This window comes from Triturus cristatus, chromosome 9 (assembly GCF_964204655.1).
Source record: "Triturus cristatus chromosome 9, aTriCri1.1, whole genome shotgun sequence".
NCBI classification, from domain to species: domain Eukaryota; kingdom Metazoa; phylum Chordata; class Amphibia; order Caudata; family Salamandridae; genus Triturus; species Triturus cristatus.
Window position 1 is genome coordinate 42645368 of NC_140592.1, and position 25837 is coordinate 42671204.

At 46.2% G+C, this 25837-nt stretch overlaps 1 protein-coding gene across 4 annotated transcripts in view; it reads right to left on the minus strand.

The window, feature by feature from the left end:
- LOC146797348 (rab GDP dissociation inhibitor alpha-like) overlaps positions 1-22595 on the minus strand; it is a 231822-nt gene extending 209227 nt beyond the window's left edge. For 3 of the 4 annotated variants that reach the window (XM_085627548.1, XM_085627547.1, XM_085627545.1), the window contains exon 1: positions 22102-22595. In XM_085627548.1, coding sequence (XP_085483674.1) covers positions 22102-22146 — 45 coding nt within the window. In that variant the 5' untranslated portion in view covers positions 22147-22595. Of the gene's footprint in view, positions 1-21080; positions 21239-22101 lie in introns of those variants that run through there. The other variant, XM_085627546.1, reaches the window with a different exon arrangement.
- Between the last annotated feature and the right edge of the window lie 3242 nt (positions 22596-25837).

Below are 25837 nucleotides of genomic sequence, written 5' to 3' on the forward strand. Positions count from 1 at the left end.
CTGATAGCAAGACAATATCCAAGAAAAATTATCAAACATACACGGAAAAGAGCCAAGAATAACCACAGAGAGGCCCTCTTAGAAATCGGAGATAAGACTAAGACAGACACTCTGACCTGTGTAACCTCGTTTACACACAACTCTAACAGAATCCAGAAGATTGTAAAGAAACATTAGAAAATTCTTGAGACGGGCGATTTTAATCTGGGCCCTACACCACTTTTCGCCTTCAAACGGACACAGAACTTGAGGGACATTTTTGTGCATACACGCCCCAAGAACACTATTCGACAACAACCTACCCTATGGACATTACCACCAGTAGTGGGGCACTATCCATGCGGCTCTTGCACGGCTTGTCCACAAACCAGGTCTTCTAAGGAATTAGACTTGGGGCTCACAAGATCATGGCAACAGAGACGCCATACCAACTGCAACTCGAAGAACTGTGTCTACATGATCACATGCCCCTGCGGTTCCAAGTACATAGGCATGAGAGCCAGACCAGTAAAAGTCCGGATCGGAGAACATAAAAGCACAATCCGATGTAAGAAGACCACTACCAGACTACAGACACACTTCTTAGAGAGGAACCACCCCCCTGACAGTTTACAGTGGACTGTGATCGAGTCCAACCCCAACTGGACAGCAACAGCCCTGTTCAGACAAGAACAACGTTGGGTTTTCAGACTCAGAAGCAATATAGAAGGGTTGAGCGACGACATACCCTGGACTGAACTGGTACCCTGAGTTTCTCTACAACATCCCCTCCAGATAGTCTAACACAGCGGTACTCAAAGTACGGCCCGCGGGCCAGTTGCGGCCCGCCAGCCCTTTCCATGCGGCCCTCGAGTAAAACAACAGACAGTTGGCAATCAACTGTAATTCCGCCTGTTGTTATTCCTCGGGGGCCGCATTCACTGGGTAACGAAGCATCCGCAAAACCAGTGCCTCGCAAGCAGAGGTGCAACTAGAGCTAAATTTCGGCGGCGGGGGGAGGGGGGGGTGAATCTAAGCTTTAGGCAGAGTGGAGCTGATTTCGGGGGAGGGGGGGGGCCTGAATCTTTAAGCAATAGGCAGAGTGGCGCTGCAGGGCCTCTTAGAAGGGGTGAAACAGCAAGGCCTCATTAACATGCAAATGGTCTTTTAAAGACCTGTGAAGTGCTCGGGTGCGGCTGTGTGTGCGCAGCGAGGCTGTCTCTTCCCGGCTGCCACACGCGACGGGGGTGGGGGTGGGGGCTGAAGCCCTTTGAGTCCAATGGGTGTTGCGCGCCTGATGGCCTGTGTTACCCAAGCAACCTCTCGCAGATCCTCTGCCCTTAAAACTCGATGGGAGATAAGACGAGTGAACAGCAGCGCAAGGACCTGCTTTTTCAGCAGTCTCTCCTCTGCGGGCCGCACACCACCGTAGGCATCTCTTATGCCTCTCACCAGGGCCCACGAGCCTCGATTTGCTCCTACCCCTCTGTGGCGAACAGGCTAGCATCGCTGGTGCTGCCCTACCTGTGGCCTCACAATGCGGCCTCCCCAAACCCACCCAAGCCCGGGAAGCTGTCTCATCCTGAGCTGCCACACAGAGAGAGGGAGGGAGACAGCGAGAGGGAGGGAGACAGAGAGAGAGAGAGACCGAGAGGGAGGGAGACAGAGGGAGGGAGAGAGGGAGGGAGAGAGAGGGGGAGGGAGACAGAGGGACACAGAGAGAGACAGGGTGACAGAAAGAGGGAGAGAGAGAGGGAGACAGGGAGAGAGAGAGGGAGACAGGGAGAGAGAGAGGGAGACAGGGAGAGAGAGAGGGAGACAGGGAAACAGGGAGAGAGAGAGGGAGACAAAGGGAGGGAGACAGAGGGAGATGGAGGGAGACAGAGGGAGACAAAGGGAGGGAGACAGAGGGAGGGGGAGACAGAGGGAGGGGGAGACAGAGAGAGGGGGAGACAGAGAGAGGGGGAGACAGAGAGAGGGGGAGTGAGACAGGGAGGGAGGGAGACAGAGAGGGAGGGAGACAAAGGGACACAGACAGAGGGAGACAGAGAGAGAGAGGGATACCGGGAGAGAGAGAGTGAGACCGGGAGATAGAGAGTCCCTGTTTGGCAGTATGTCGTATGACCAAATGGGCTGCTCTATATGAGACAGCACGTTGCGTACGATATACTGCCAAACAAGGACTAGGGAAACTTACATTCGCATACTACTGACTGTGTGAGCCTCTGAGGAAGAGAGTCATCGAAACGCGTCGGGCTCAGTCAGGTGTGAATAATTATAGGCAAGCGCGACAAACCATACCTAATAAAAGCTTGTGGGGAAAAGCAGCTTGTGTTCAAGTGCGGTTCTTCTGATGGACAAATCCCCAATGAACTGTATACATATGTGTGTGTGTGTGTATGCTGGGTCTGGTGGCTCAGTGGACGAATGCGTCCGCTGCAGGGGTCTGTGTTCAACCTCATGGTCAGTTTTTTTTAGTTGCTCTAGCCCCGCCCCCTCCACCACTGACCCCACCCCCACAGGTGCGGCCCTCGGCCACAAACCACACTGTAAATTTGGCCCCCGAGAGAAAGTTTGTGAGTACCCCTGGTCTAACACAACAGCAGGCACGCATTACTGATACCCCCCGTAAAAATCATTGATGCCAATAATGTATAAAACCACGCACCAAATGGGGGGCATACCAACGACAAGATTACTAACCATTCATATTAACATTATGCTTAACCTGGTTGCTATTACTAGCGGTGTTTCATCTGCACCACTAGCCTATACAGTGTAATTAGTACCGGTCACTACTACCAGCGTGATCTACTATGATCCACACCACAGCATCTATCATAGTCAACATCTTCTTAATCCACACAACCCAACTATAATCTGTGGGTATTTCTATGCACTTTATACACTCCTTTTAGCTACAGACAGCATTCCGGATATAACCGAGACGTTCCAAGATGGCCGACACCGGTTTCATCAACTACCTCTCATCCTCGCTGGAACTTTAGACACAACACGATTCTCTCCTTAGTTTCTGGATTACGAATGACACCTCCTTACCTCCACACAAGAGGAACTACCGCACACAGTGCCTGCGACACACATATAGATTAACACGTACATCACTACTCTATACCCCTCCAAGATGGCTGTGATCTTCGCGATCCCCTCCTACCCCGTTACTTGACACGCCGAGGTCGCACATCCTGTGACGTGAGGCATTTTGATTGATTCGACTGGGGAACAACCTTTACAACGCAACTTTTACAACGCACTACCATTACAACGCATTTTTTACAACGCATAATCCATTACAACGCATGACATTACAACGCATGACACTACAACGCATTTTTAAAAACTACCTTTACAACGCATTCCATTACAACGCATACTACCATTACAACGCATACCATTACAACGCATAATATTGCACTATACTATCCAACACTTACCCTACTGATGCACCCCCTGGAGTTAGAATAGTAATTTTTACCCCTATACTATCCAACACTTACCCTACTGATGCACCCACTGGAGTTAGAATAGTAATTTTTACCCCTATACTATCCAACACTTACCCTACTGATGCACCCCCTGGAGTTAGAATAGTAATTTTTACCCCTATACTATCCAACACTTACCCTACTGATGCACCCCCTGGAGTTAGAATAGTAATTTTTACCCCTATACTATCCAACACTTACCCTACTGTTGCACCCCCTGGAGTTAGAATAGTAATTTTTACCCCTATACTATCCAACACTTACCCTACTGATGCACCCCCTGGAGTTAGAATAGTAATTTTTACCCCTATACTATCCAACACTTACCCTACTGATGCACCCCCTGGAGTTAGAATAGTAATTTTTACCCCTATACTATCCAACACTTACCCTACTGATGCACCCCCTGGAGTTAGAATAGTAATTTTTACCCCTATACTATCCAACACTTACCCTACTGATGCACCCCCTGGAGTTAGAATAGTAATTTTTACCCCTATACTATCCAACACTTACCCTACTGATGCACCCCCTGGAGTTAGAATAGTAATTTTTACCCCTATACTATCCAACACTTACCCTACTGTTGCACCCCCTGGAGTTAGAATAGTAATTTTTACCCCTATACTATCCAACACTTACCCTACTGTTGCACCCCCTGGAGTTAGAATAGTAATTTTTACCCCTATACTATCCAACACTTACCCTACTGTTGCACCCCCTGGAGTTAGAATAGTAATTTTTACCCCTATACTATCCAACACTTACCCTACTGTTGCACCCCCTGGAGTTAGAATAGTAATTTTTACCCCTATACTATCTAATACTTACCTTAAATGTAATTTAATATTATGCGTTGTAATGGTATGCGTTGTAAAGGTAGTATGCGTTGTAATGGTAGTGCGTTGTAAAGGTATTTTTTAAAAATGCGTTGTAGTGTCATGCGTTGTAATGTCATGCGTTGTAATGGATTATGCGTTGTAAAAAATGCGTTGTAAGTGCATGCGTTGTAAAAGTGTGCGTTGTAACGTCATACATCCGATTCGACTATATCTTTAGGGACTGCTTGGACATTATTACCGGCGGACTGGGCAGGCTGTTAGGTCTCCAGGATTCGGTTGGAGGGTGATAAGTAAGTCTCTTCCTTCGTGCTGCTCCTCACGACATGATTTCAAGGTAACCCGATACAAGCACTTTTTGCTGTATCTTGATATTTGTACTAGCGCTGTCTCCCTTTGCCTCCCCCCCTTACAGCTTCCTCTCCCCACTCTACCGCTACCCGCCAAAGAAGCCTTACTCCACCTCGGGGAGGCTATGACATGCTTTTATTGTACTTTTACGATGTTTATGTATGTTTATATGCCGGCACCGAGTGTATCTAATACAGCCTCCTCACTCATGCGGAATGCATAACAGGACCTGATTTTTTTAGCACACGCTCATTCCCAGGATTTGTACGAATCCGTCTCACATCGCAGTCACATCACTGTATCTAGCCTGCGCCTGCGCCGCTGCTTTACGCAGATTGCCCTTAAGACACAGTACTTGTGCGGTGCAACATTGCTCCCATTTTATCAGTAACCATATCGTCAATAGTCCCCACCGCTGATACCGAGCGGCACACCCGTTTTTATATAAGGTTTTATCAGCAGCACTACGCTTCGATAGTTTCGTTTTTTCCTAACCTTAGCCCCCTCGATAACTCTTTGTCATCATGAACGCTAGCACGAGTCTGGGCCCATAGCCTCAGAACTTTGTGACATTTAGCTTCATCCAATCCTGAAGCCACGTCATGCCGCGTATTCCCAGGATTTGTACGAATCCGTCTTAGGTTGCAGTTACATTATTGTATTTAGGCTGCGCCAGCGTCGCTGCCTTACGCACCTTTCCCTCAAGACATAGAACTTGGGCGGTGCATCATTGCTCCTATTTTTTCAAAAAAACGTATCATCATAAGCCCCCACCGCTGATACCGAGCGGTACACCTGTTTATATGTAAGGTTTTATCAGGAGCACCACGCCTCTACAGTACCGTTGTTTCCTAGCCCCCCAGTGAACTCTCTGTCATTATGAACACGAGTACGAGTCTGGACCCTAAGCCTCAGCACCTTTAGACATAGAGCCGTTTTATCCAATCCTTATGCCACGTCAGACAGTCTCGCACGTCTGCAGCCACCGCATGGTATGATGTTGATATTTTCCATACGATGATCATTACTTACTGTATTCAATCGTATTTTCCTACGTCACCATGACGCATGTATTGTTTTTCTTCCCCTCTCTTTTTTGTCTCCATTAGGTTTGAACCAGAGCACACGCATAATACGTGTCTCAAACACATTGTGTTTACACAGCCTCATCGAAGGTTTGGTAGTAATATAGGGCGTCTTTCCCTGATTCCTCCCTCTCTCTACTATTATTCACAGATTCACAGTCCTGATGAAGCACTTCGGGATCCATTAGGGACCCAATGACAGCGCGAAACATGTCGACCACCCCTCACTTTTAACATCACAATAACACTGTTAAACGGGCTGAGAGTAGTGGGACTATATCTGCTCTATCCCCTCTCTATTAGCATAAAGTGCATCTCCATCCCCGTCTAGATATTAACCTAACCCAGAGGACTCTATAATAAACCTTTCAGGGTACCAACGGGTTATTTTAACAGCACTCACATTCACCACTTGGCCCACACACCCACATGCACAACTGCGACAACTCCTAAAAGATCTTCAACAGAGACCCCTCTTGTAGGGCCAGTGAGGGACTGTAGCCAACGAGGAGCAGTGCCCGATGATGATGCTTTACACCTGAAAGGGTGTGTGAGGGCACAACACATACAGGAGTATCACTCCCCACTCTTACACACGCATTCCTTATTTGGAGACACCTACCCTTTCTTGCAACCATAACAGGCTGTTGTCCCTCTATTTTTCTTTAGGAACTGGTACCATTTATAGTAATTTAATATTCATATTGACACTTGAACTCTCTTGCTGAGGGACGAATGGGAGGGGTTTTGCGTATGTTCATCTGATAGAAAATTAAACCACATTATTGCTCTGAATACCCAAAGAGTTCTCCACCCAGACGTCCCTTAGGGCGTTAATAGTTTGTGCTACTATTGCCCTACTCTATGCTAAGTATTGTATCATCTTCGGCAGACTTAAAGAGATCATTGTCTGTTCTTCAAAGGCTTATGCCTGTGGCCTGCAGGCCTCACATGATCCTTACCATGGAGCCTCCATCCATTGAACTGTTCGACCAGTGTTCCCAGCCTCTGAGAGGTGCAGATGGGATACCAGGTTGGGAGAGCAGTTATCCGCTCTAAGGTTGTGCATTTCGATCGCCTTTTCAATTAAACGAAGAAGACGGTCCAGACAAACCTGCTAATCCGCACTGATGTAAGAGCTTAAGGCTATTAACCCGACTGTATCACGCGAGGCAGAAACTAATCCCTCCAATGTTGCACTGAAGGCGCTTCAACCGTGGTGACCCTGAGCACTGCGCTCAAAGACCTCCAGCACAACATACTATGTGGTGTAAACACAAGGGAGGAGAAAGCACACTGCCTCTCATCCCAGCACAGTGCACCTATTGCATTCTGGCAAATGTAGTATGCAGACCTAAAGGTTGCTGTAGCTTTTCACCAAAGTTGGTGCAGGTATTGCTGTTATCTCTAGACATGTGTTTCTGGGTTTGGCCCTTCATCAGTAGAGAACAGAGAAAAGTCGTCTGGGGTTGCTGAAATGCTACCCAAGTCTTCACAGACCAAAGTACCACCCCACACCGGTGCATCCCAGGTGAGTCCGTAGTATTATGTGGTGTAGTTTACTACTGCTATCAACACTAAGCAACAACTAACATTTATCTTGAGTACTTACTATGGTTCATGCATGGTGGGCGGGCACAGGCCGCAGCATGTGGTCTTTGGGATCTTAATAGACTTTACGTTAAACTCTACTGATATGCACAACAGAAGCACACATCTTCCTATCAGGTTAGTGCCCGTGTCATGGAGAAGTGTGGACTGTGCATAGGTTTGAGTAGTAGCTGCACGAAGAGCGAGCAAACACAGGAAGCGTGATGGAGAGGGAGAGTGGAGGCAGGATTAAGTGCCCGCAGAGGTTAGAAACTTTTGATTGGTGCAGAGTGTAGAGGGATTAAGATATAGCAGGGGGTGTGCTCATAAGAGCCACCTGACGTTTGAAAACAGCCAGTCAACAGAAGGACACGCTGGGCTCCACTGCACAAGTCTGTCACAGGTTTCAATCATGGGGTCAAATTCCGCTTCAATCCTTCAAAGTCATCAAAATGTGTAGGATTAAAAAATAACACCTGGTTGAAAAGTAACAACACCTGATGTTTAAGAGGCAAGAGACATTTCAGTTTGTTGTGTGCACTGTGTAAAAGTCAAATTTATGAGGGGTAATCGAAGTAGTTGTGAAATTTGCCACACTCCTCTTTCGTACACCTCACAAACTTTGCAAAGTTAAAATAAGGTAAAAGCAGGTTTTAGAAGGAAAGTTTGAAATAAGGATCTTCCATTTAGCAGGAAAATTCTCTCAAAAAAACTGCATATGCGGGAAAACTATCCCGCTCAAACCCTTTTTGCGGAAAATGGCAAACATGGATGAAGTTCTTGAACATGTACAAACTTTGCATCTTCATGAGGTGAAAAATTTAGGAGCTTCACACAGCTTCGCTGGCAACATTTTTATCTCACGTCCTAATTATGACTTGTGCTGACATTTTCTGTCCTGACAGGTGCAGCAGATTATAGCTATCTCACTCTCGCTTTTCTTCTTTAAAGTTTTGTATTTGTAAAATTCAAAATAACTTCAGGAAATTTTTGGAGAAACACATTTGAAACTTTGCACACCAGCAGTGTCTTCTCCTTTAAAGATTGTGGTGGCTTCCACAGCAGCATTGCCCTTTTTAGGTCTCGCATACCTAGCGCTGGAACGCGCATGCGCTCCCCGCTCTGCGAGGCTTATTGTTATCGATACACTTTCAGAAGGAGACTTGAAGCCACGCCCCTTCTTCCCATTGGCTTGCATCATAGTTCAGGCTAAACACTGGCTTTCTATTGTGAAGGAGGCTTTATAGTCCCTCCTTGTTACCGCCCTGTCTACTTTTGGCCCCGCCCACCTGGACTGGATCGTGTACTGGCGGCGTGATACTGTCTCCCTTGTTTACTCATGTAGGCACTTTTTTTCCATTAAGGGCTTTGGCAATAGCGGCGCGTGTTTATTTTTGCATCACGCTCGATGCAAATATAAACAAGAGTCTGCCTTTATTAGGTGTCGCCTAGCGCTGCAGCACAACCTGCTTCGCTTCGCGAGGCATGCTGTGCGTCCCCGACGGATCATTGCGTCTTTTTTGCTGGTCAGCGTCGGTTTCCCTGCAAGCGCCGTTGATTTCACAGCTGCTGCATGGAGACCTCTTCTGAGAGCAGAAAAGAGGACCAGGCCAGTGGTACGGGCTGAAATGTAGGGAGCGGACTTGTGTGTGAAGAAAGCACCTGGGCGTGTACGAGCCTGGGAAGTAAGGGGACAGCCACGGGAGACGGGCTGAAGTGCGTTAGCTCAAGCTTTTCAGCTGGTGCATGGGCGGTGTTACTTTTTGCAGGTCGGTGTCGGTTTCCCTGCAAGCGTAGTTGTTTTCAGAGCTGCTGCATGGAGATCGGCTGCTTTTCTTCAACTTGATGGGACGGGAGGGGGAACACACCGCTTCCCTTCACAGAGCCTGGGCAGGCGCTGGAAGTGAGGGCCATGAGATAGTAAGATCCAGCCCATTATCTCAACTTAATATTTCCTCCAGAGACAAAAGCATGACGGGCCCGGGGAGGAGCTCGACGCGGACGGGCCTCAGATGCATCACGTCGATGCGGCTCCTCGTTCTTTCTTCAGACCTCTTCTGAGAGCAGAAAAGAGGGCCAGACCAGTGGTAAGGGCTGAAATGCAGGGAGCGGACTTGCGTGTGAAGGCAGCACCTGGGTGTAGACGAGCCTGGGAAGTAAGCCACGGGAGACAGGCTGGTGGGAAGGGAAAGTAACACGAAGGAGAGTGTTTGTGCGGTCCGAGTAATGTTTAAGGGGCATTGGAAAAGGAGGGTCCTGCAGGGGACCTTCGTCTGCCCACTCACAGAGTGCGCTGAAGTCCTTGTTTTCATTCTTTACCACGGCTCGGGCCTCCTCGCTTCATGTTTGCCATAAATCTCCTCATCTCCTCGTGGCATCCCCCACCACCTCCCACAAGTCGCTGCTGCCCCGACAGAACAAATCAAATTGTATGTGCCCCATTTGCATCCTGAATCACGTACACAAAATACAATGGGAAAGGTTGTTTTAAATTAGTCCCTTTTTAGGTCTCGCCTGACCCAGCGCATGCGCTGGTCTGGCGAGACTTATTGAGAGGGCTCCAAAAAGTGCTACCAGGCCAGCCTAGAGCTACAGTGCATGTGCGCGCGCCACACTTTACCGCAATTACTTCCACTTTCACGGCTGCTTTGACGTTTGATCGTGATCGCGATCACTTTCACTTTCGCGGCCGCTTTGCATAGCCAATAGGTCTCGCTTTTGGTACCTTATAAGTAGGGCTCCCGGTTTTATGGTATTTATTTTTTTAACATTTCCGCCTGTATTTATCCATATTTATTTTTTGGTAATTTTTTCTGTATTTATCCACATTTATTTTTGTCGCAAGCAAAAGAAGATGCTGCAGCTAGTATTTTTCCACATTTATTTGAATAGGCACTGCACACTTGTACTCAGATGGTATAGGTTTAGATATATTTATATATACATCAAATTAAGGAAACACAATACATTCATCTGAAAAAATTGCCAAAATAATTTAAAGAGAACATGGGCCTAAACAGACCTTGAGTAACTTGCATGAGGAAACCTTTACTGTGGGGCTGTACACCCTAGGGATCTTTAAATCCTGTTCTTATCTTGTCACATTTGATGTGCATTCAAAGACAGATGTTAAATGTCAAGCTGTATCTTTGAGGGAGCAACCCATTCTTTTTTCTCATTGCTGAACAACTTCCCTGGGATTATTTAGACCAACATAGGAATTATTTTGACAGATTTTTATTCCATTTTTTTTTAAGCGGAGGAGATCATTTTCCAAAGTATACTGTTATAAATATCTATTTATAACTTGCTAAAACGCAAGGTGAGTGTACATATTTTTGAGCAGAGGAGATTGCGAAATGCTTTGTTTCAACATCGGAAGCATTCTTCACCCGAGCACAAAGTACAATGGAACTGGGCCCGGAGGTATTGGAGAGCTTTACCCGAGCATCAGTTACATTTTATCTGTTCATATGCATTGGCTTTTTCTTCCTGGGCAGCCTTTGGTGCCATGTAACCCGAGAGCCCCTTCCGTCTGTTCCGCCCCGAAAGCAGCCAGTGCAGGGTACAGTGAGATCTTCAATATGCATGGCCACTGCATTCCTGGAGCTGAGGGGCACTCTCCCTTATGAAGATTGGAAGAGGCAGGTAATAAGCGTAGGGTATTCCTCCCGCACATTGCGAATGAGGAAAAGGGGGTGGCTTTGCATAAAGATGTAACAACCTGTTGAACCCCAGTTAGTACCAAACATGTTTTTTTGGGGCAGGGGCATTTTCCTTGTTTCCATAAGGTCAATGCAGCATGCCACACCACTGCTCGCCACTCTCCTGATTCTGTTCTGTGGCAGCGTTTTCAGCAGTGCTCTAATTAAGATTACCATGTTGTAATGAAGATTACGATAAGCAATTGAGTTGTTTCTTTGTTGCTCTCATATTTAAGGCCACCTATTTCAGCTTCCCAGTAGTCCAAGTTTACGAACTGGGAGGGGAGTAGTTCCTGTAGACAAGATGCCGCTGAAAGCGCGGACCCAAGTAAAGGAATGCACATTTCAAAAGGGGAAGGCGCCCGGAGGCAGAAGCAACAGTCTTCAACACTGCCCGAGCTCACCTTGATAAAGCGAAGCACTCTCAGACAATGAAACGCTTCACACACCCAGAAGTGATACGGGGAGAGCATGCCGGATGGTGATGACTACCCCACGCCCCGCATGGGGCCTGATGACTGATGAATGACCTGTGAAGGGAGAGTGCCAAATGCTGCTCTAAGAGTCCGCCCTCTTAGCAGGGCGCCTTTCATGTGCAGAGAGCAGCCTGCATTCCTCGATGCATCAGAAAAGGCAACCCTGAGCTGAAGCACCTAGTCTGGTTTGTCAGTTTTTTTCCGTTTAAATGTATAAATACAGACGAAAGAAAAAAAGATTTCCGTCTGCATTTATATGTATAAATCCGTTTAAACGGAAAACCGGGAGCCTTACTTATAAGTATTTAGTTATGCAACTGTTGCATGGCTACACTTATAACGTCCCAAATGCGAGACCTATTGGCTATGCCAATGCTTGTTGAAAGTGCTGCTGCAGGAGGAAAGAGGCAGACGCCAGCCAATGTAAAATGCATATTTACAGGCCTCATTTCAACGTCATCTACTGTCCGACACAGAAGTAACTCTCTTTTGCAGTCTGTTGGACAGAACGGATCATGGCTGAGTGGTCTAAGCCGCAAGGTTAAAGCTTCAGTCTCTCCAGAGGCGTGGGTTCGAATCCCACCACTACCGATGGCTTTTTACTAGAGTAACGTCTGTATCATATTTCGTTCAAATACATGACTGCAAGACATTTTTATTTTGAAAATGTTAGGGTCGGGTCTCTTTTCATCAGGAAGCGACATTGCTATTATTGTTTATAGTAGCAATTGCAAAACGAAATCTGGTTTTGGCGTGCAGATTTAAAGACATTTGACTAACAGGATTCGCTCTTACCACTTTGGATCTGATGATATTGTGTCATCTTTCTGCTTAATTCAACAAAGAAAGTCAAGAGTCTGAGATTGCGTTTTTTATCCAGCCAGAAGCAAGGATTAAGTATGAGGCACATGATGGATCCGATGCATTTGTAATAATGTAAGTGTCGCTGCCACTGACTGACGATAAAATGATGCTTTCCTACTAAGCCATTAGAAAACGATCCTGGGAGACCTGATAACATTAATTACATTCATTATGCCCTCTTATAAAACTTGGATACACCACAGGTGTTACTGTTGTAGCTATAGTTTACCACAAGCTCAGGCATAAAATGTGTCCTATATCACTGCACTTTGCGACAAACAGCCCTGAGCCTGTTCACAACCAGTCCAGATCAACAGTTTCAGAGCAAGCTGCAAAAGGTCATATATCCATTTATATGATATCTTGCTTCAGCCTCCTTCCCAACCTCACATTCTTTCATAAAAAGACCAGCAAGGTAAACTGCTTGCGTCAACGTTAGGTGACAGAGTTATATTTTGTAATAAATATTAAGTTTAAATGACAGTAAATAGAAAGGGCATCCACTAGCTTTGGCAATAAATTTGAGACCAGCCAACAGCTTGGAGGCAGAAACTTAACAGGCCCTTTACTAGCATGCCTCCGCCCTTCTTGCATCCCATGTGTTGCCTGGCCCATATGTGTGCTTTACAGCGCAACAGAGACTCGACTAAACAGAGCCTGTTTCCCAACTCAGTGTGTGGGCTCATACAGGCCAGGATTTTTCTTCACTTTCTAAGACATGTAGTCACGCAACACCACTCCATACCATAGCAAACAAAGTCCTGCGCACGCAATCAGGATAACGCTATTGTTAGCATATAAAGCGAACTGAACAATAATCAGAGACTCAGGTTTCTTGAAAGGAAAACATCAACAACAATGACATTTTTCAGAGTGATGTTCTTTATATATAACAAAGTCTGACCAATACATGGTACAAGAACATTCAGCCGACACGTGTTTCGTCACACTGTGTGTAGCTATGACTCATCAGGGCTGAGAAGGACATGGAAATAAAGAAAAATTCTTTTAGAAGAAAATCATACATACTTTAGCAAAAAAGAGAAATAGAAGCACATGGGTTCACATGGCCTAGTACTTGACCAGTACAAGAAAATCACTTAATCCAACACAAAACGAAAAGAGCAATGTGACTATTATGGCCGGAGAGGAAAACCACCCCAAGTGTTGGGGTGGAAGTGACTGTCCAGTCAAAGAGGAAAATCTTTGGCCATGCGAAGTGCTCGTGGATGAGGATAATACCATACCATACCATACCACCTCGCAACATAATTACAATCCACATAATACCACTCAACACCACATAATTCTATTCCACCTAATTACACACTAATCAATACCACATAAATACACCCTAAAAAACCCACACAATACCACATAACAATCCATATAAAACACTCCATAGAAAGACTGGGAGGGGCTTGGGTAATGTCTTCTATCGACTTGACAAAGGGGTACTGCAGATACCTCTCAGTCCAGCCGCCAAAGAGAAAATGGCCTTTTCCACTCCATCTTGCCTGTGTCAATTTTAGGTCATGCCCTTTGGTTTACACGGAGCCCCCGCGACATTCCAGAGGCTAATGGATGTAATTCTATGAGCTCACCAAACATATGCCGTGGCCTATCTGGATGATATTGTGGTATACAGCCCCGATTGGGAGACACACCAACAACACCTACAAGGTATCTTCTCCTCTCTCCACCAAGCGGGACTTACACTCAATCCCAAGAAGACCCTCTGGGTACCGACCGCATTGAGTATCTAGAATACTTCCTTCAAGCAGGGACATTACGACCTCAATACACCAAGGGAGAAGACATACAAAACATACCCAGACCGACTACCAAAAAGGATATACGAGCATTCCTTGGCCTGGTTGGTTATTACAGGCGTTTTATCCCAGACTTTTCTTCCATAGCATGCCCTCTCATGGACTTGTTATCCCACCGATACCCCAACAACCAGGTAGACGGGACTACTAACCAGGAACAAAGCGTCCAGTCCCTGAAGTCCCTACTGTGTCAGGACCCTGTACTAATGTGTCCCGATTGCGAGAAACCGTTTGTCCTGCAAACGGATGCTTCTGACCGTGGCCCAGGGGCTATCCTATCACACCCTGACCAGCAGGGCGATCTATGACCTGTCCTTTACCTCAGCCGTAAGCTGTTCCCCCGAGAAACCCACTACGCAACAATGGAGAAGGAATGCTTAGCCATTAAGTGGGCTATGGAAGCCCTACAGTATTACTTATTCGGACGCTCTTTCTTTCTAATCACTGACCATGCACCTCTCACATGGCTCGCCAACCACAAAGACGCAAACCCCAAGATACTCCGCTGGTTCCGGTCCTTACAGCCTTTTTCTTTTCAGGCCCTCCATACACCTGGGCGAGCTCAAGGGAACGTGGACTTTTTGTCTCGGTAACCGACGAATACATGGCCCAATCGTCCATGCCTGGAAGGAAGGCAGTGTAACCCGGCGCCTCTCGCGGCCGTGAAATCCAACATGGTGCCCGCGATCGGGCACCAGGAAAAGGAGGTCGGTGGTCCAGCCCCGGTGTGCATAGACACAACAAGAGGAGGGGTGAGGAGGAAGAGAGGAGGAGGCCATGGAGCAGGTCACTTTGCGGAGAGAGAACCCCGAGGAGCTGAAACCCCGAAGCGAGCGAGAAGCACCAGAAAAAGGAGAGCAGGAAGGAGATGCCCAGACCAAAGAACTGCTTAGAGGCAAGGTCCAAGAGTCCAGCTGACCCGGAGAGGAGGAGGGCGGTGAGACTCCCCCTGCCATGACCCAGGAGGGCCGTGGCCACAGGCAAGCACCTTTTTTCAACTATTTTACCGCGGGTTGGTGGAGGTTGGGGCGGTGAAGGTCACCAATCTATGCATGTGCACTTTGGCCCGTGTTCTCTGTACTTACCCTCTTTAAACCCTACACAACCCTGCCCCCAGGTGACGGTGGTGGTAAACTGACTGCCTCAACCCCTGTATACCTGATTCCTGTCTATCTTTTCCTCCGAGGCTCCTGCCGACTAACCCCTCTTCCTGCATCCAGAGGGAAAGGAAGAAGAGAACCCAAAGACGTCTCCTGACAAGAGAACGGGAGGGAGAGACTGACCCCAAGAGTATAGTGACTGAGACAGAGGACAAGGAGTCCTCCAGTTTATCTGTTTTGTTATCTTTACTGGACTTTTGCTTCATTACTATGTGTTTCTTTTGGACTGACCATTAAAGTCCACTATATAACTACTCCTGACTCACTGTTCTGTGTGACCAGGTGACCACAGTGCCACAACAAAGGAAGTGAACAGTTCCAAAAGCAGCGGGATTTATCGGACCCGCTGTTCATGGTGACGGGTTCATCGTGGCCACCGTCAAAATTATTTGTTCTATATGAACAGTCAAGTAATTGGGGTTCAATGAGGAGTACAGATACAGTGACGATCGATAAGTCAATATGAAGAATAATCATACAGCAAGACTAAAAGATGCTTCGTTTGAATGCAATATTGGATATTGATTGGAGGAGGATCCATGGGAGGACAATGGTCAAACAAATATACACGATATTAAATATGAGTTGAAAACAACAATCAACCAGAAATTGATGCCTATGATTAAGGCTCTATCTAAGAAGACTCTCATCAAAATAAGGATTATTGAGTTAAAGTCTAGCCCTGATGACGTCCAGCACAGGACGAAACGCGTAGGTTGTCAAGATCACATGATATTGAACAAATGATGCTGTTTTTGATATTTCTGGAACAAAACTGGAACACTTTATTGGAACTAAAATTTGGACTGCCAATTGTTTTTTGGACAAATGTCAATTATTGACTGATATAATCATTAATACTGAGAAGACGCTCCTTTTCCATAAGTAGTAGTTTCAAAAGCACTGCTGCCGCTCATGACCTGGAAGTCCCACCCCCTAACCTTTAGGCTGGTAGTCTCTGCACCCCAGCTGCCTCAGGCCCGCCTGCAGCAATCTAACAGGGATTCTGTTGCATTTTCTCCTCACAGCATGTTCCTGTCTCCGCACTCTCTGTTTACTCCTGACAGAGGCAGGGGACGGATGTAGGTAAATGCAGGAGTGGTGAACTTGTTAAAGGACGCGGCTATCCTTCATGTGGAGCATACAATGGCTGGATTAGTTTGGGAAGTCTTTAAATAAATGGCCATTCTGACCTGTCAAAGAACTGAATGAAGGTTGGCCAAGCCAGATACTATGTCCTTTTTCTAAAGTGTAAAAGATCTCACAATCGTGTTTTGGGCCTGCAAACATTGGAGACATTATCGAAAAAACATGATTACAATGTGATCAAAATGTCCAATTGACTGGGGTATTAGAATGGCCCTTGAGATTGTTGGACCACATCTCTGCAAGAAGCTGAATCACACAATTGCACCACAATCCCTCTACCACAAATTTGGGAACACCACACAGCAGTGAAGAACATTTTATTGATTCTTTCACTAAATTGGCGATTCATTATTTAATCACTTTTCAAGAAAGTGCCAGGTATAATTGGAGTCATTTGACAAACGTTTAGAAAGGAGCTTTGAAACAACTAGAAGCAAATGTATTACTGGTAATTAAACCATTAGACAAGGAATTCAACATTACTATTTTGAATAAAGATGATTATGTTAACATGATAAGATGATTTAAGGCGCCATGTACCAAAACTATACACCACTGAATAGAAATCCAATTGAAGGCATTCAGTGGGAAATGGAATGAAAGGCATTCCTGTGTGATGGAATTGGGAAGCTAAATGAAAATAAAGGGAGATCTTTGAATGCCACTGTGAGATGGAAATGTCCTCCTCCGTGGCCTTTGTCCTGAGTTTCTCCGATCATGTTTCCGTAGATTTTATATTTTTTGCCTCTGTACACATACTAAACGTGTGCGCGTAGGGCCTGTGTGAAATAGCCTAAGACCTAGATCCAGGTTCTGCAATCACACCAAGTGCACCCCTCTTTTCTGAGAGTGACTACTGCTATCTGGGGGAACTAGGAACAGGCAGTGGTGGCAGCATCTGATTGCCATAGGTGAAATAGCTCCTTTTACCTCGTGCCTTCAGTGGGTGAGTTCAGTGGCATTACGAAAATTGCGAGGGGCCCCTGCAAGGTACATAGAGGGGACCCTCTCCAATCTCAATCAGGAGATCTCAGGTCAGGGTACTGTGCCTGTGGGGGGGCACTGCCGCTTGGGGGCCCCCCTGCACCGGGGAGGCTGTGCAGGCCTATGTTACACCACTTGGAGAGTTGCCTACATGCTTCTCCTGTTTATAAAAGTTCAGCCAGTTCTTTTCAACTGGGTCCTTCACTCTATCCCATGGGATATTTGCTCTCGGTGAGTGCAGCACGGACCATGCATGTGGTGCTTTACATTGTGCAAGAAGAAGTTCAATTTTGGTCCTGCAGTATGTGTACGGCTGACAGGACAGAGGCTAAGAATGAGACTGCCAGGCAGGAATGTGAACTGGCAGTTTTGTGTAGTTGCCAGAGAAGTGGGTCCATCTCCTTTTGAGCCACTGTTTACAGACAGTGACAGGGAAATCCAAACTTCCCTACCACCAGCTTCTCCATGCATAATCTACAGATGAGAAATGTAGGTGGACAGCCTGTGTGAATGGTCTCCACTTCTCTGAAATCAGACCTTACCCAAAACAGAACTGAACTATTACATACAGCCCTGTGTCTTTCAGAAAAGCATGCATAATAATAATAGTGATAATAATGCAATTTCTAAAGAGTACAGCTACCCCATTTGAGGTGTCCCGGCGCTCGGCACAGGTATGCGCAGACCCAGATGCTGCTATTAAACGCCCATTGATCCGGAGCTAAAGAACCAACTTTTGTGCTTTCTCCTAAAGAGACATTCTGACTTGGCCTGACGAACCGTCAGGGGAAGAGCATCTTCTTGCTGAGCTATCTAACAGGATCTTATGCCTTATGATATGTTTAGGAAGCTAACTGTGGCTAACATAGACTACAAGAAATCATCTAGGGGGAAATCTATTGGTTAACAATGATTTACATGATGTTGTTACGTGTGTGAATTTAGCTTAAGATGGTATAAATGATATGAGATGCTTTGATCAAGCAGGTTAGTGAATATCTCACACACATGGATGTAGTAATTGCTATTTTGATCACTCTTTGCCCAACTATGAGTTCATATTTGATAAAAGATGGTACAAAGACTAGGAACAGCGATGGGATTGTGGTTTGCCCCAACCTATGCCAAACTCTACATAGATGGGTTGGTGGATATAAAAGAAAGCATAGGCTTATGGGGCTGAGGAAATATCACAAACAAGTACCCATTTGGCTGTATTGATATTTTTTTTATCATTTGTTAAACTGATAAAGATTTTCACGTAATATTTTTAAACAATGAAACAAACGTGTATTTCATGTATCAAACTAATAAAAAGGAAGTACATTTTTTGCACTTTAAAATATTTGATAATGAACAGAAATAAGAACCTATCCAGAATGCATGCAATGTAGCTGTTTCATGAATGTAAATGTATGTAATAAGCATGAAGTGGCGGGTAAAGGGAGTTGCCACTTCAGGAGTTATTAAGCAATTGCTCCAGACTTAAAGAATGTGCAGAATATGTGGCAAGATTTGCAGACAAGGGACCTGATTCACAGAACTAACTTAAGTCAAAATCCTAAACTTACTACCATTTTGGTATACACAGAAGGCACTTACTCATTTTGGTATTCACAGAAGGCACTTACTCATTTCGGTATTCACAAAAGTTAGGAGCTCTAACTTTAGGACTCCTAAATGCCTTCTGTGAATACCGAAAGTCTTAAAGTTAGGATTTTTCTCAGTTTAGGAGTAGTAAAGTTAGGACTCCTAACTTTAGGACTCCTAAATGCCTTCTGTGAATACCGAAAGTCTTAAAGTTAGGATTTTTCTCAGTTTAGGAGTCCTAAAGTTAGGACTGCTAACTTTACTACTCCTAAACTGAGAAAAATCCTAACTTTAAGACTTTCGGTATTCACAGAAGGCATTTAGGAGTCCTAAAGTTAGGACTCCTAACTTCTGTGAATACCGAAATGAGTAAGTGCCTTCTGTGAATATCAAAAAGGTACTAAGTTTAGGATTTTGTCTTAAATTAGTTCTGTGAATCGGGCCCCATGTAACTATTTATTGGTTTATTGGGTACATGCAAAAATAGTAGAAGGGATTGATTTTGTCATATTGATCAACTGAAATGACCTGGAAGAGGTAGGAATAGGGAGCTTTTATTGAAGGGGCTTGAATCACTTTTTATATTAAAATCAAAACGTTTCCCCTGTAGAATGAATGGGTTATACAGATTTAAATGTTATCCTATTGTTTTGGAAAGGATGAGTAACTAAATTGATGACATACTGTTTTTCTCATTTTCATGTGAGCAGAAAAATATTTTTTATTTGAGGGTGTCAACTAGAATCACTACTCTGTGATGCTCCTAAACTATCTAACAATATAAGTGTAAGTGATGAGCGAGAAGGAATAAAGTGATGAAGTCTACATTTAGAATAAGTGGGAGCTTACCTTTCAATTTTCTGATAGTGCATATTTTTAATGAATAATGAGTAATGTGGCACAACATATTTTATTTTGATGTTTGAAGCAATTAAGTACAGACACATGGGAAAGTCTTCATGAAAAATAATTGTATTTAGATGAAAGGGATAGAGTGTGGTTTTTCTCTTAGGGTAGTGGTCTGTCCGTCATCCAGAGTATCGGTCTGACTGCTGGATTACAGTGCTGGCAGTCAGATCAGTTTGGGCTGCAGTAAAAACCTCCACATTCGACAGGCTCAAGGAGCCCGTCGGGGTGGCAGTGAGAGCCTAATCCCTACAATGGGGCGGTACCTGTGGAGGCACCATTGTAGGGATTAGGATGTCTCTTTCTCTCTGCCTTGTAAAGGCAGACGGAAAGGGACTTTGGGGGCCCATAGCAGGGCCCCATGCCCTGTGGGCCTCTGCTTTGAGACCAGGGGGGAACATGTGGTGCCCCCCAAACATCTATGCACCATAGTGCCTGGCACCCGGTGCATGGATGTTCGAAAACATCTCTTTTTCTAATGTGGCTTGTGCTGCAGCCCTTTTCCGGGCCAAGCAGAAGCCGCAATAGAAAAAGGCATGTTTATAACAGTCTGCACGGCGGTCGTAGTGTAATTGGGCTGTCGGGATCGCCGACTCCTTGTCAGATGGTCCCGTGCCCAAAATGTTGGCGGTCAGACGCTCGTCTGACCACCATTGTAATGAGGCCCTTTGCATTTTTGACTGCTGCAGCCTTCGCCTGCGAGGACAGAGGCTTGAAGAAGGAAGGAGTTCAACCTCCATAGACGCCACTGTCCATGTTCACTGACACATATTGAAGACTATCCCTAGATGAGGACCGGCATATCACATGACAACCGTCCGACTTCACCAAATCCTACGGCTCAGTAAATCACAATATGTTGTTTAAGCCGCCCCAAAAGTAGGTAGGACTCTGGGCACAGAACAAAAATGGATCAAACAGATCTTCCAAAAATGCATTAATCAGCTTAGTCTTAATGTTGCTAAAAAAGGGTTTTTTTGGCAGTTTCAGCTGCTACCAGACTCGGGTAGTGGTGTCGGAAGGGGGTAGAGGCGAGGGGGGGAACTTTTTTAAAAATCCACTTACCTGTGACGGCTGGCCGCCACCTCTCCACCGTCCTCTTCTTCCTGCTCCATCCGGCAGTAGGATATAGGAAGCGCCTGGCTGCCAGGCTCCCGATAGTCACTCACAACGCTGCAATGCAGCGTCGTGAGTGGTTTGAGCGCCGTGGATCGGCGCTCAGCCAGGGAATTGGGGCCCGGGCATGTTCTCTATGCAGGCTGTAATGAAGCCTGGATGGAGAATATGGGACGTGTGCATGACTGTTGGGCCACCCATATGAGCACTCAGGAGGGGGCAAACCACTCCTCCCCCGCTCCTCTTTCCTCGGAGCAGCCCCGCCCAGAAAGCTGCTGCAACAGAAGGAAACTTAAAATGATAACGACGCAAGATATTAGTGGTGCGACGCTTGTCCGCCTTAGCGGCAGGGCCGCCACTGAGTTTTGGGCAGAAGCCAAACCCAACCCCTGTGGTACGTTCCAAATCCTGAGTTTGTGCTTCTCCAGACCAAACACTCATAATACATACTACCTACCAGTATAGATGACACGCGACTCCTACCCCTTGGAGTCCGCTTTGCCTTATGTAACATTACAAATACATTGAATTATACATGGAATGATTCCCGGTCTCTGTATGATGTGTTTGTGATGTAAAGTGCTCTGACACCCTACACTGGGGGTATTAGTAGCGGTAAAAGACGATCGAAACACAGGTGAGAGAGCGGCTATGGCGGAACGAGCGGCTCCTTTGGAGGGTGGCAGCGAGGGACTCCGAGGAGGGGGGGTCATGGAGGGGGGGCTGTCGCATCAGCAGCTAAAGCGCCCTGACTCCACATACCCCTGCCTGACTATATGTATCTCTCAAGAGTACATACGTCACCTATATGCACTAAGCGTGACGCCACAGTGGTAGTTGACATCCTGCAGTCGATATTCCCTCGAATGGGCATTCCTGGCCTCAGTGTTCCGGCACTGACCTCCTCGGTGCCCCTGGGGGTTCTATAGTAGTCACATTACGTGAAATACGAGGTGGACACATCGCTCACCTTCAGGCCGGTCCCCAGGACAATCACGTCGTACTCCCCGTCCATGCCTGCCCCGTGTCCTCAGCACGCCCAGCGCCTTGCACTTCAGGTGTGGGCGCTCTCCCAGCTCCGGACACAAAGCACAGGATCGCCTGCTCCGTGTCCTCAGCTGTGTCTAGCGCCCAGCGCCTTGCAATTGAGGTGTGGGCGCTCTCCTAGCTCCGGACGGCAGGCCCAGGATCGCCTGCTCCGTGTCCTCAGCTGTGCCTAGCGCCCAGCGCCGTGCAATTATGGTGTGGGCGCTCTCCTAGCTCCGGATGGCAGGCCCAGCTTCGCCTGCTCCGTGTCCTCAGCTGTGCCTAGCGCCCAGAGCCTTGCAATTGAACTGTGGGCGCTCTCCCAGCTCCGGAAGGCAGGCCCAGGATCGCCTGCCCCTTGTCCTCAGCTGTGCCTAGCGCCTTGCACTTCAGGTGTGGGCGCCCATCCAGCTCCGGACGGCAAGCACGGGATCTGGGCTAATCTCCTCTGCCAGATGGGGGCTGAGTCCCTTTGTCAGCAGAAGCTCCTGAGCTCAGCACAGACAGGGCTACCTGCTCTGGCGATGCTGTGGCCCCAGGCGGTGGGGAGGGGGGGGGGTGTTTGACAACTGATCCTTTCGTTAGTAAAAGTCCCAGAAAGGCGGCGTGATAGCTCAGAGGGCTCGGTGCCCGATGAGGAAGTCTGAGACGAACTCGAGCGGGCTCATCCATCCATCCTTCTGAGGTCGATACATTGAATGCCATTGGGATGGGTCATGGCAAGGACTTTATTTTCAAGTACTAAAACCCAGCTCAATTGGTAATGTCTAAAATATAAGCTATCATTAATAACAATAAAACAACGCTGCATGGCACATCACACCCGACGTCACTGAAGACATAATTGATGACATCACTTAAGACATCACCAGTAACATCACTCCGTCTATATGAAACAGAAGCATAGAAACATAGACACTGAAAAAAGACAACAATGGACTCAAACTTACACCAATATAGTATTTGCGCTGCGCCATTGTCTCAGACACGGATCCATGTCACCACAGAGACACCCCAAGTGACACACGTGGGGACACACTTCGGGGTACACCGCTAACTCAGACAATCACAAAGGCAAAAGGACGGCGCCATGTTCAGAGCCACGCTTGGGAACCCCGTTTGCAGTGCACGACTGTCTCAGAGTCACAGAGATGCACGCAGAGACACACATAGGAACGCGTGTTTGCCCAATGTCACTCACTCTCACACACTCACTCAGTCTCTGAGGTACGGCGCTCAGTCAGAGCTTCACTCACGCACACTATTAGCATGACACCGGAGACTCAGACAGAGGCTCACATAGGCATGAAGACAGAGCACATGACACACTCACGGACACACACATGTTTCACTCAGTTACAAACACAAATACAAATGGGAAAGAACATAAAAGAATGCCAACACAAACAAACTCAGGGAAAAAAGAAAACCGAGAGACAAGCACTCTAAAGTCATATTTAGAAACAAAGAGTCTCAAAGAGGACAGGGGTATGCAATGAATACATTATAACGTACACTGGTATCTCCATACAAGGTCACATAAGCATTACATACCATTAATACATACATTTGCATATGTACACATACACACAGGCGTAGAGACCCACTATCACACACAACTGAACACTATTTAAATATCTAAGACATAGAGTCAAATACACTAAATGCAACCTTCAGCTTAAGAACCACAGAGTCAATTTCAATTTCAATTTCAAATAATCTTTATTCGAATATTAAAAAATAGCCATAAAAGATACATATTATACAATAGGGCCTTCAACAAATACAGGATATTTCATACATTAATAAATAATTCATGATAAAACAAGCGTATTAAAAACTGACCGTCGATGTCATCATTAAACGAAAAACCTAGACAATGGTGCTCTATTCATTTCCGGATTTCAGTTCTTTCATTTCTGCTCCTTATAACAAGGGCGGCCTGATTAATCCTCTGCCCTGGCCTTTCTCAGTTTAACTGTCAAACGCAGGAAATGTACCATACTGAATAGTGTAAAAGAGTCAGAGGCAAGCTTGAGAAATAAAAGGGCCGCTTTGGCCTGTCTTATATTTGCACGTTTGAGGATTGTTTTTAAAAACAGTGATCGTGGCTAAGCAAAAAAGGGACAAATTAAGACGAAGTGAAGGGTGTCTTGCGGAGATCTAAGATCGCAGCCGCAACACCCTTTTAAACTCACGTCATGTACAAAACCCGCTGGGACGGACAGGATATGATGCAGCAAATCCAATCTAAATCTGGACATTAGGAATCTGTCCTGTCTGTTGTACATATTGGCAAGATAGTATTCCATGCCCGGATTAACTTTAATGAGCTGGTAAGACCTTACTGTGCTTTTAAGCCCTTCTATTGCCTCACTGGTCCTAACCAGATGCTGCCTACAATCTTTCTTATAATCTCCTTGTCTCTACTGACCAACGTGCATGGTTCATTAAAGAAGTTTTCATGGCCCAGACTGGTCAGTACATCCCTTACATATTTTAACCATGATATTCGAGGCCACTTATCCCCTTTCATACAATCCTCTAAAATCAGTCTACTCAAGCTTGCCTCTGGATTGGTCCAAATTTTTATCCAGCAGAAGATTGGGTTAAAGGCGGCCTTATCAGTAAGATAATCTATACCCATCTCCTCGTGTGCAATAAACAAAAGAGATGCATGTTGGCACTTACAAGAGCCTTTTTAAGAATTTGTCTTCTTCTCGTTGGATGTTCCCCATATCTGAAAAACCCCAAACCTCACTCCCATATAGGATCTTTGGGCAACATACCGAGCTATATAATTGGGCAATTTCGTGCGGGGACCAGCGACCCAATCTCGTCGCATAATTCATAAGGGACCCCGCAGCGTTGGGATGTTGACTACATTTGAGTCTTACTAAGGGCTTAAAATTGAGATCTTGGTCGAAGACAATCCCCAAATAATTGAAAGTTTTTACTTTTTCCAGTATGTGGGTTCCTATGGTAAAGCTATAGTTCTTAGCTGGCTTTTTACCCACTTCCATGATGTACGATTTGGACAAGTTGGGGACTAGGTCTAAATCCGCCATGAACCTGACGAACCCATTAATGAGTGCCTGTAAACTCCTTCCTGTACGGGCCAAGAGGACTGCATCATCTGCGTATAGGAGGACTGGTATGCTTCTCTTCCCTATGCAGGGGCAATCTGCCTCCAGTACCCCCAACGCCTTATCTAGCCCATTTATATAAAGCGTAAACAGAAATGGCGCTAGGATGCAGTCTTGCCGAACCCCTCCATTGATGCATTGAAAGTCATCTGTGAGGTCACCGTCATCGGTGAATCTCACCTGTGCCGTTGTATCGAGGTGAAGTGTCTGCAAGACTCGTATCAGTCCTCGTTCAATGCCCATCTCTGCCAACATCTCCCACAGCTTTCTTCTGTTCACACAGTCGAAAGCTGCTGAGAGATCCATAAACGCTAGATACACGGTGCCCTCCCTGGCCAGAGTGTATTTAGCCACTAGATGATAGAGATTAAGGCACTGGTCTGTGGTCGAGCGCCCATTTCGAAACCCATACTGGAGATCAGTTATAATATTATGTTCTTCGGCCCAATCCGAAAGACGATTTAAAATAATTCTCCCCATATCTTTCGCCGTAACATCTATAAGGGATATTGGGCGATAGCATTGTGGGTCATT